Source organism: Ranitomeya variabilis, chromosome 4 (genome assembly GCF_051348905.1).
Source record: "Ranitomeya variabilis isolate aRanVar5 chromosome 4, aRanVar5.hap1, whole genome shotgun sequence".
Lineage (NCBI taxonomy): Eukaryota > Metazoa > Chordata > Amphibia > Anura > Dendrobatidae > Ranitomeya > Ranitomeya variabilis.
In genome coordinates this window covers 203,769,408-203,781,776 of record NC_135235.1, presented here as the reverse complement: position 1 = coordinate 203,781,776, position 12,369 = coordinate 203,769,408, and the positions used below count along the sequence as shown (strand labels likewise).

The following is a 12,369-nucleotide window of genomic DNA, read 5'->3' as shown; positions in this document are numbered from 1 at the left end:
GAAAAGGTTAACGTGGCCGGGACTTAACCTCGTATAACACTGATGAATGTGATGTTCCAGATTTTCACAGGTAGACGAATGAAATCCTTTCTGTGTACTTTGGCTGGGAGCGCTGCCCTTTTAATCGTATTCATCTCTTTTTATTCCTGTCCCTTTTCTGTATTACTGTCTATGAGAGGAGACTTCTTATCGAGATCATCATAGCTCTCATCACAGCTACTTAAGGGTAAACTAAATCCTGGCGCTGGAGATACAAATTGTCATCGGCGGAGCGGCCATTAACATTAATGAGCAAATTCCCAGGTAACAGAGACGGCATCTTATCTGCTGCTCTCTACAAACCTCCAGACCAAGATTGAAATCAAATATCGTGGCCAAGAATGCGATTAGACATCATTCAGCGCTCACTGATATCACTAGCAGACAATTTGATGTTTTGGCTACCAGGATTGGGAAAAGTGAAACTTTGCTTTGAATTGAGAGTATAAATTTTGACAAAGTAAATCTAAAAAAAAGCATAAAATGTCACAATTGAAATTATTGGATAGTGCTTGTAAATACAAGCAATTTTGACCTCAGAAAACGCACACACTTTTCTAATGAGCTTTTTGAAGCTAGAGCGCACTGTTATTTACTAATCCTGGCCAGCTGCTGTAGAGCGCTTACAAACTTAACAGCAATGGTGGTCGGTCTCCTAGGCAACAAGCTGTAAACAAAAGAAAAATGTCAATATCTCAAGAACGGCTAAAAATTTTAACAAGAAGTAAATTACAAAATTGCTTGTTTTTACAAACCCTATCTGGAAATATCAATATATGAAAATGTAAAATAACCCTTATAAAAATATTTTATAACAGAGAGAATGGTGTGGATCTTTAAACGCTTGTACTGCTTCCCTAATAGGAAGAGTCATGATAGTCTGTAGAAACCAATCTCTCGGTTACAAGTCTGGGTTCTTAAACAGAACCCGTTACCAGGTTTTACACTTATAAAACCATTCCCACCTCCACATACAGTATATACATTTTTGGGGCATTCTTATATGATCGGTGGGGTCTCAGGACCCATAACCTCACATATAATATTAATAACAATTATTTAGTTCGTTTTTAAGAAGCTTTAAGAACGTTTTTTAAAAATTTTGGACTGTACAACCTTTTAGCCTAATTTATCAGAATATGGACAGTATCTACAAAACATATCTGAAAAGTATGACTTGTTCCGGACAGTCACCTACATACGACAGTATCAATGATGTCAGGGATAAGTAAGTCATTAAAGGGGTAATCTCAAGTTTAAAAGTTGTCCTCTATCCATGAGATATGAAATAACATCCCGGTTGCTGGGGCTCCAACTGCACAGACCTCCACAAATCCAGAGATCTGGGGCTTTGAAGAGTGGTGGTCAATCGTGTGCATTCATTCTTATGGGAGTGCCAAAAAACAGCCGAATGCAGTGCTTGGCCATCTCCAGTGGTCCCATTAAGTACCAATGCACATGGTCGACCTACATTCTCATGATCGGTGGGGGTCCTATAGATAAGGATTAACTTTCAAACTTGGTCATACCCTTTAAAATTTTGCTTTTAACGTAGAATATATCACATCTTCACAGCCGAAGGTTCGGAGAGCAGATCATCGTCACTATTTCAGGATATTTTCTTTCCAAACACCCAAACGCAAAAAGAAGAGTGAGGACGATTCAGAGATTGTGAGGAGCATTTGTACTTCTCTTCCGGAGAGCTCTGCCGTACTGTGATGACTTCGGCAGCTTTAAAAGATTATCTTATTAATAAGTGGGAATCTAAAAATGAGACTAAAACCGTGTTCTGCGGAGACGTGGAATAGATTAAGCACGATCCGATGTGTGAAACTCTGATGTTAATGTCTACAAGCCAAAAACTAACATGAGGAGACCATCATGTCTACTTGGGAGTCTTCCATGGGATTCTCGGTAAAAATTAGGAATTGGCAAAATTAATTGTTCATCAAAGGGGCAATTTCATGGTTCATGTCTGAGCAAAGTCCACACCACGAAAACTCCCGAGAGTCTCTACTTTGGTGGGACAATCTTTTTTTTGACATGTCACATGTTTGATATCCTGAGAAGGACCCAAAGCAGAAGAATATTAAAAAACATTATTTTTTCTCCTCTTTTTACTACAAAAATTGGTTTACATAGGTATTGTATCCTGTAAAAAATGGCCACGTACATCAACCTTTTCTTGTTCGAGGCCATTTTGCCATAGTGAACCACTTACAATAAAATATAAAGAGTAATTTCTATCTTCACTGATGGATATTGTCAGATAACGCTTGTAAAAACAAGCAATTTTGCAGTTTTCTGCTTAGCAAAATTTGAAGCCGTTTTTGACAAATTAATACTTTTGTTTACAGCTCGTCACCTTGGAGACCGACCACCGTTGCTGTCGAGCTTATAAGCATTGCGCTGAAGCTGGTCAGGTTTAGAAAGTAACATTAGTAAGTTACTTACAAAAGTATATGCATTCCAGCTTCAAAACTGTGCTTACTAGAAAAGAGTTTGTAAGCACTGTTCTGAGGTCTAGCAGCCGTGGTCGGTCTCCACGGCAATGAGCTGTAAACAAAAGAAAAGTGTTAATATCTCAAGAACGTCTGAAAATTTTAAAAATCAGTAAATTGCAAAACTGCTTCTATTTAAAATTCCTTTCTAACCATATCCTAATTATGAAGGTAGTGACAAAAAATGTGTCACGCACAATGTAGGACAGTCTAAGTGCAACACAAAGGGATAAGGGAAGGGAAACCAAACACTAGGGAAGGGGGAAGTAGAGACCCCTAGACTGATCTAACATCACTCTGTCTGTCCTACAGTCCCTATATAGGTTCAGCACCTATCACCGAACAGGATACCTAGTCCCTGTGTGACCTTGGCGATAAGCCCTGCGTCGGGAAGGATAGGATGCTCGCTAGTCAATCCCACTAACACTAAAGACAGTAAGGATAAATGAAACCAGGGGAACACTTAGCTTGAGTAGACTCAGAGAGAAACACCGACGCCCTCCAAACTCAAGAAGTCACTAGCCAACTGCTGCAGCTCCAAGTCTCAACAGAGAAGTGCAAACAGGAAATTACACCCGCAACTCCAACAGGAATTAGGGAGTTACAAACACCCAGGCCCAGATGTGGTCATTAGTACCAGGGGAGGTAGCCACTAGTCTGCAAAGCAAACCAATGAGACCTTCTGCAGACAGATGCAGTGCAATGGTCTGCAGCCTCTGCATACGCGACAAAATGTATAATTGGTGGAGAAATGTTGAACTTGATGGACCTGGGTCTTTTTTCAACCTATGTAACTATGCCAGATGGAAATAACCCTTTTAGATTATATTATAGCATATTAAAGGTATATGCCATAAAAATCTGACAAGTCAAATCCTGGAAGTGGAATCTGTATCGGGAGAATGGACGTCCCTTTTGAACCCAATAGTGCTCCATAAGCATGATCAGGCATGTTGAGTTTCAATATGTCCAATCATTTTCTTCTCAGGGCAAATAATCTGCTACAGGAGGTGACTGGCAGCAGCTTACTCCTATAAAGAACACATGGATGCTCGGCCAATCCCAGCCTGCATGTGTATGGGAGGGTCAGGGGGGAATAGCTGAGACCTGAACGAGTGTTCGCCCAAAAACATTCCAGACTTAGAATTTGGGGCCTTTTTAATATAATCAAAAATATTATAATATCAATTTTATAAGATGCATAATCCCCAATATATATTTACAAATATGTACAGTATTTATATAGATACATATGCAATACATATTACAAAATTAACAGAAAACAGACGTGCACGGTTCTCATTATTTCTATTATAAACATCTGCAGATCTAGACTGGACATGCCAATATCTTCCTCCATCTTTGACAGCAGGGACTCACATCAAAGTTTAGCTCCACCTATTAATTTGGCAATCATTTTGGGTGCCGCTGGCAGAACATGAGTCCGATTGTTCTAATTGTTCTAGTATAAACGCGGCCTCTTCCTGGTGATAGAAAACACGCGTCGGCTTAATGAATAACGCCATCATTTGCTCTATTACATGAGGCCACAGTACTAATAAGTAATAGGATAACTGAATACATAACACATGCTTTCCTTCCGGTATGGGTCATCGGTCCGTGTGTCTGCTCGTGCCGGAGATGTGTTTCGTTCACTCCGTAAATGCAATAAATAGGCTGAAAAGTTGGGGTTCACTTTTTTGTGGAGGATGGCCTCAATCGATTTGAATTTGCAAATATTACAGAGGTTCGGACAATCCCTTATGTTTCCCCCCAGTAAAATAATAACACCTATGCTCACCTCTGCTGCAGGCGCCGTTCCACTGGCACTGACTCTCCCAGGGATCTCATGACATTGTTATGTCAGGTGAGTCCTGCGGCAGAGCAGCAATGGCTTCACTCTCCTCTCCTACTGACGTAACTGACATCCGGAGGAGGTGAGAGAGCAGCAACTCTTATTTTGGATGCCTTGATTTGTCCAAAGGAGAGGGGAGTGGAGCCAGCGTTGACTGGCCTCAGGGATCGCATGACATAATGTTACAGGAGCCCTGGGAGAGCCAGTGATGGCACCGCTGGAACGGCACCGGAGGTGAGTGAAGTGACCGAGGGCAAGGTCGCCCATGTATATCCATGATCTGGCCCAGCAAAACTTCCACACTCAGATTCCATCTTAACAAACGTATCTTTACTGTTATACATTTTCCTTAACACAGCGGAACACAATAATAGACAATACAAAATATGCCTATGCAGCGCCCCCACTGCCGCAGGGCCGAGGGGTACCCGGTACCGGGCCTCTGAGTCTCTGCTCTGGGGTTGTCACGGTGGCTAGGCCCCGGTCCGTGACCCTGCCGAGGGGCGCACAGTGTAGAGATGCGGGTGGAAGATGATGTTAGTGGTGCAGTGCAGTAAATAATGAGGACACCAGGTTTGCAGTCTCTTTACCTCTTTACTGAAGATCTCTGAGTCCTCAGTCCGGAATCCGGATAACCAGGCTGCGCAAGTCCGGCCGGTCCAATGGCACCTCCAGAGTTCTCTTAACAGGTGGAAATCTGTGCCTTCCTGCTAGCGCTATGTGTTGTGGTCCTTCCCTGCTGTGCTTACAGAAAGTCCCCACAACTGTTGTGTCTGTTTCTTAAGTTCCCTCACAACTCGATTAGATGATGTTCTGCTAATCCTCCGTCCCTCCCTGATGTTCTGGTTGGGACGGCACCCGTTTGACGGGTAGGCTCGGAGCTCTTCCGGGACCCTAGAGTCGCCCCTCTCCACAAGTTGCCCCCCAAGACTGCATAGGTGATTTAAGTTAGACAGCCCGCCTTAGACTGACTGTCCTGCCGCTGTTTGAAGTATTGCTTGAAGCTGAATGTTATAATACTCCCTCGGCGTTCCGGCCACCGGTAGTGCGCCTCAGTAGGATGTTGCTTCGGTCTTACAGCACGACTCCTACTGGTATTTCTCCTTTTGCTTGATCTCGTTTCTCACTCAGCACAATCTATCTCGCTTCTAATCCTTCCTTGGGCACCGCCGCTATCCTGAGCAGGCACGGTCCCGTTACGTTCGTTCAAGTTGCCAAGCCTCTGTCAGGATCCCACCCCTGACAGAGACCCTACTGTATCTTCCCCCCACAACACCCTCTGCCACAAGGTGTTGCCTGGTTCCAACCCAGTCAGCTTTCTGATCTAACTTCCTGCCTGACCCCCAGTTTACCCACTATGGTGGGGAGTGGCCTAGTGAATAGAACCCTTAGCCCCCCCCGGAGGCCCGACTGTGAAATGTATTGGTGTCTGTGATACCTGATCAGATGAACTCCTTCAGTGCCATCAGACGCACCATAGCTCCCCATAGTGGCGGAGCCACAGTACTGCAACGACCAGGACTCTGGGGCGCTGCACCTATTCACAGAGATAACGTGTAATAACAAACTGTCCCTCACTGTCCCTATCCACACGTTACCAGTTCCTTTGCTCCAGGAGGTTATCTTCCCACGTCGCAGGCCTGTCTGTCACTGCAGGGAGACGCTCCGGCCGAAGAGAAAACAACAGGGATTAAACAAACTCTGTCTCTCAGGTCCAGACTGTAGTCCTTGGGGTTCAGCAGGTAAGGGTGGAAGGTTCGGCCTCTCAACAGAGGACCCGCTTACAGTTCATGGGCTCCAGGATCTGTGAATATGTCACCGCTGAATGCTCCGCAGTGTGGAAGCTGGGAACAATCTGGATGTCAGCTTCCAAGAGAGAGAGGTCATCCAGGCAATCTTCTATATCGCATCTACAGGAGGACGCCAGCACACACAGACTTCTCTCTGCACCGAAAAGTTTCCCGGGCTCTCTCTTTTCCTCCCCTTCCTGTTCACATGACACAACAGGGGAAATTTAGCCAATACAGTTTGTTTCTCTGTAATCACATTCGGCATAGGTATAACTTCTGGCCACACGGGGGCAGTGTCTGTCACAGATTCTATGTCAATGATAACAGAACAGTCACAGCCGGCCAGCTCACTACACGCCCCCCCCCACTCAAAGGTTGGCAGTCCCTGTCAACGACTGACTCCAGGGCGGCGATGGCTGTGGAGGTTGTAGGACCCGGCTGTGAAGAGGGCCACACATATTGGTCTCTGTAGGACTACTCGAGGCGAGAGTACTCCGTTGCTGGCTCTGTTTTTCTACACCCCATTCTCTGCCCCCCCCTGCTGCTCGAACCTCAGCTGCAAGGGTGTCTAGTTTAACGGCGGCCATTGTGGTGAGACCTGGCGTGGCGGCTCTGCTCGTGGATGTAGCTGATATTCTGTTTGTCGTGGTAACTGATGGTTTGTTCGTTGAGGACAACGATTCACCCTATGACGAGGGTCACCACATGACCAACACGGTCCCGCGGGACGGCTAGGTTGCATCCGCTGGTCTCTCTGTCGTTCTAGTGTTAACTGTGACACCTGTTGCTGTAAATCTGCTACCATCTGTTTCAGCTCCTCGGTGTCGCTGTTGGGATGTTTAATGTCTAATATGGATCTGCACGAAGCGCTTTGAGTCCCCACATCCATGACGGGTCCCCTAGAACGTTCTATGGCTTCCTGCTTGACTTCAGCGAAGGTGAGAGTCGGCGTCATCCGAATCAAGTCCTGTAGCGTACGGTTAAGATACTGGTCTCTCAGCCCTATAACGAATTGATCTCTCAGTACCAGATCACGAGGAGCTAGGTTAGCCAGTTGTTCCCCTTTTGCACAGACTTGTTCAAGGAGTACCTGAAGGGCATTTGCATATTGGGGAATGTCCTCCCATTCAAGCTGTGTCCGTCTAAAGAACAGGTATCGCAGTGTTCCCTGGTACGTAGTAGGCCCATAGGTCTTTTCCAGCACCCGCACCAAATCCTCCAACGCACGCTGCCCCCTGACCGTCTCCAGTCTGACTGTCGTCCATGCCTCGCCCTCTAGCGTCAGTACCGCCATTTCTGCCAAGGTCTTAGGGTCAATATTATACATTTCTCCCAGTATCCGCACTTGTTCCGCCCACTCTGGTACGGGGTAGTTTCGCCCGCCAAACTTCCTGACCTGGTTTACAATGGACACCGGCGGCAGTTTCTGACTGTACACTGGGCCTGGGTGGGAATCTTGCTGGGCACAGATCCTGCCGACTACGCCAGATGAAGTGGCCGAGGGCAAGGTCGCCCATGTATATCCATGATCTGGCCCAGCAAAACTTCCACACTCAGATTCCATCTTAACAAACGTATCTTTACTGTTATACATTTTCCTTAACACAGCGGAACACAATAATAGACAATACAAAATATGCCTATTCACAGAGATAACGTGTAATAACAAACTGTCCCTCACTGTCCCTATCCACACGTTACCAGTTCCTTTGCTCCAGGAGGTTATCTTCCCAAGTCGCAGGCCTGTCTGTCACTGCAGGGAGACGCTCCGGCCGTAGAGAAAACAACAGGGATTAAACAAACTCTGTCTCTCAGGTCCAGACTGTAGTCCTTGGGGTTCAGCAGGTAAGGGTGGAAGGTTCGGCCTCTCAACAGAGGACCCGCTTACAGTTCATGGGCTCCAGGATCTGTGAATATGTCACCGCTGAGTGCTCCACAGTGTGGAAGCTGGGAACAATCTGGATGTCAGCTTCCAAGAGAGAGAGGTCATCCAGGCAATCTTCTATATCGCATCTACAGGAGGACGCCAGCACACACAGACTTCTCTCTGCACAGAAAAGTTTCCCGGGCTCTCTCTTTTCCTCCCCTTCCTGTTCACATGACACAACAGGGGGAAGTTTAGCCAATACAGTTTGTTTCTCTGTAATCACATTCGGCATACGTATAACTTCTGGCCACACGGGGGCAGTGTCTGTCACAGATTCTATGTCAATGATAACAGAACAGTCACAGCCGGCCAGCTCACTACACGAGCATAGGTGTTATTATTTCAGAATGGGTTGTTTGAGTAGTAGACAACCCCTTTAATTTAGTTTTGTGGCTTATTATCCCATGTGCCTTACATATACAGAGCAGGTAATTAATTAGCACCAAGAATCAACAACAATGAACTAAGCCAGGGGGAATGAAACCAGCAAAAAAGCCGATATTAAAAAAAAAATTATCGCTATCAGAATGTAGCCATTAGAAATGTAAGTGACTTTAAAAATAAATAAAAAATATTATGAAAATGTATTAAAACATAGAAAAATAATGTAAGTTTGGTATTGCTATAACTGTACTGACCCATGGAATAAGGTGAAAATGTCCTTTATTTTGCAAGGTCACATAAAAGTAGGGGCAAACTTTTTTTTTCCATTTCTCCCCAATAAAAAATATTAAGCACCGCAGAATGGAAGTATAAATTACTTCTATGTAAATTTATAGGGAATGTAAATTGCAAATTAAACCCCTTATAGAGGAATGTAGGGGACTCAGCCCCTATACAAATCATACTTGTAGTATAGAGTTTACTGGTTTAGGACATGACAGTGCTCAGTATGTAAAAAAATGTTTTTCAGAGCTTTTTCCTTAACACTGAATGTGTGAACGTGGCCCTAAACAGTAAATTGATATCCCAGGAACGCCATCCACCTGTCCGGATTATTTTTTTCGGGGACCCTTAGGGTATGTGTCCACGTTCAGGATTGCATCAGGATTTGGTCAGGATTTTTCATCAGTATTTGTAAGCCAAAACCAGGAGTGGAACAATTAGAGGAAAAGTATAACAGAAACATATGCACCACTCCTGTATTTATCACCCACTCCTGGTTTTGGCTTACAAATACTGATGAAAAATCCTGACCAAATCCTGATGCAATCCTGAACGTGGACACAGATACCCTTAGACTTGCATTGGTGGATTTTATCAATACAGATCAAAAGGGACACACGTTTTTGGTCACTTAGGCCACGTTCAGTATTTGGTCAGTATTTTACCTCAGTATTTATAAGTCAAAACCAGGAGTGGAATCAGAGGAAAAGTATAATATAACTTCTGCATTTATCACCCACTCCTGGTTTTGGCTTACAAATACTGAGGTAAAATACTGACGAAATACTGATACTGTGAACGTGGCCTACAGGTTTCGGGCATATGGGGCGCGACAGACTTGAGGGAATAGCGGGTGTGCCAAATTCATTAAAAGGGTTGTCTGGTCTAAAATTATAAGTCTGCAGTCACTGTGCGCCGGTTTCTGACCAGCAGGTACATATGCATTATACATGCTCCCGGGCAGAATTATTGTAGTTTTGACGTCAAGAGACGTGCCCTAGCGACCATGTAGCGCTGACAGACTTGTGTTGCCACTGAGCGGGGAATATTTTTATTTTTCTTCAAAGTATAATAAAATGTAATCCAATCAGGTTTTCCTACAATTAAAATAACAGCTGCATTGATTTTTCATCAAAAATACTGCAGCCCAAGGAGCAGCACCGAAATGCAACTAAGGACTACAACTCCCGGTACGCACCGCGATTCTTATCACGTCACTTCCTCACCTATCAGAGCGGAGCACTGATGGTCCAATCGGAGTCCGCGGAAAGAAGAGCCCGCTTGATTTGAACTTTAGTGAGCCGGAAGCGTGGAGGATGGGGGCGTGGCCTGCGCTGCTGCCGGGAGAAACCATTCCTGATATAGCGGAGGATTGATGGAGATTGGAGACGGTGTTACCCACTGTAGTTACACCAGGTGAGCGGTCACATGACACCGTGGTCACTGTAGTGACGCTGCACTGTGTCCTCCGCACTGCAGTGACTCCAACCTCCAGGACTATGGCGCCTGTGGCAGGCGGTGCCAGCTGATTCCAGCTACAGCTCTGCTCCCTGTACAAGTCACTGGTCCCGTCAGGATACCTCCGAGGCTTCTATTGACTTCTATAGAACGCTGCCTTTAAGAGCTCAATATTGGAATATGGCCATTGCTTTCTATGGAGGAGGGTGTGTCCTCCCTGTCTGTCTGGAAACCTCCCAGTGGGGTCAGTTGTGCCTGACAAACATTATTCAAACGGATAGTGTACATTATTTAGAAGAAAATCAGTGTAAAAATGAGAGGGGATCTATCATCTGTGTTCTGGCCCCTGATTGGTGATTATCTGCAATAAAGACCACCCCAAAACCAGACTCCTCCGCACTTGTACAGCAGAATCACCCCTCTCTGATTTGTATAACCTCTAAAATATAGCAACTAGTCCCAACCTTACCCCCACACTTATCCCATCCCTAACCCATCTCTTCAACCTACCACTAACTTCTGCCACCTTCCCCTGTGCTGTCAAACATGCCACAATCACGCCTATCCTCAAAAATCCATCCCTCAACCTGACTATGTCCACCGTGTTCATGCTGAAATTTCCTCCCACTTCACTTCTAATTTTCTCTTCGACAACCTACAATCTGGGTTCTGTCCCCACCAGTCCACTGAGACTGCCCTGACCAAACGTACTAACGACTTATTTACAGCCAAAGCTAACGGACCATACTCTGTACTCCTCCTTCTAGACCTGTCCTCTGCCTTCGACACAGTTGACCACTGCCTCCTACTACAGATCCTCTCTTTCTTTTGTGTCAAAGACCTCGCCCTATCCCGGATCTCTTCGTACCTTTCCAACCGCACATCCAGTGTCTCCCACTCCCACACTACCTCCTCATTCCACCCTGTCTCTGTTTGTGTCCCCCAAGAATCTGTCCTAGGACCCCTACTCTTCTCAATCTATACACTCGGCCTGGGACAACTCATAAGGTCCTATGGCTTCCAGTACCATCTATATGCTGATGACACTCAGATCTACCGCTCAGGCCCAGACGTCACTTCTATGCTGTCCAGAATCCTGGAGTGTCTATCAGCCATATCCTCCTTCTTCTCCTCTCGCTTCTTCAAGCTCATTGTGGACAATTCTGAACTCCTCATCTTTCCTCCCATCTTACATATCTTCCATACATCTATCACAATTAATGACATCACGCTTTCACCTGTACTGAAAATCCACTGTCTCGGTATAACCCTTGACTCTGCCCTGTCCTTCAAACCGCACATCCAAGCCCTCGCCACCTCCTGTCACCTCCAGCTCAAAAACATTTCCAGAATCCCTCCTTTCCTCAATCTACTAAAATGCTTGTGCATGCCCTCATCATCTCCCGCCTTGACTACTGCAACTTCCTTTTCTGTGGCCTCCCTGATAACACCCTTGCACCCCTCCAGTCCATCCCTAACTCTGCTGCCCGACTAATTTAACTCTCTCTTTGCTTCTCCTCCACTTCTCCCTTTTGCAAATCTCTTCACTGGCTCCCAATTCCTCCAGTTCAAATTACCAATACTGACCTACAAAGCCATCCATAACCTGTTTCCTCCATATATTTCCAAACTAATCTCCCAATATCTTCCCTCACGTAATCTCCCGTTCTCCATCTCTCCTCCACACTTAGTGGTTCCTCACCCAACTGCATCCAATACTTCTCCCGAATATCTCCCATCCTCTGGAATTCTTTGCCTCAACACGTCCGGTTATCCACCACATTTAGATCCTTCAGACGGAACCTGAAAACCCATCTCTTCAGGAAAGCCTGCAATGTAATGGATGTAAGTTATGGGACAATAACCAAAGACTCTCTATCATCCCTTTCAGGACCGTCTGACTCCAGCTGCCTTACAACTTTAATATGGCCACCGAAGAAGGGAACGTCTCTGTGGTGGTCCGTGTCCGCCCCACAAACTCCAGGGAGCAAGAAGGAAACCAGAATTCCGTAGTGCAAGTCGTGGATCACAACATCTTGATATTTGACCCCGAGGAGTCCGACACATCCGGCGTCTTCTCCAACCTCAGAGGTCATGAAGGAACGAGGCGCAAAGGAAAGGACCTGAAATTCA

General features: G+C 45.6%; 1 protein-coding gene across 1 annotated transcript in view; it reads left to right on the top strand.

Moving 5' to 3' along the window:
- Positions 1-10,034: 10,034 nt before the first annotated feature.
- KIF18B (kinesin family member 18B) overlaps positions 10,035-12,369 on the top strand; it is a 68,781-nt gene continuing 66,446 nt past the window's right edge. The window contains exons 1-2 of the mRNA XM_077259702.1: positions 10,035-10,194; positions 12,128-12,369. The exon at positions 12,128-12,369 is cut by the window's right edge and continues 102 nt beyond it. Coding sequence (XP_077115817.1) covers positions 12,162-12,369 — 208 coding nt within the window. The 5' untranslated portion in view covers positions 10,035-10,194; positions 12,128-12,161. The remainder of the gene's footprint in view (positions 10,195-12,127) is intronic.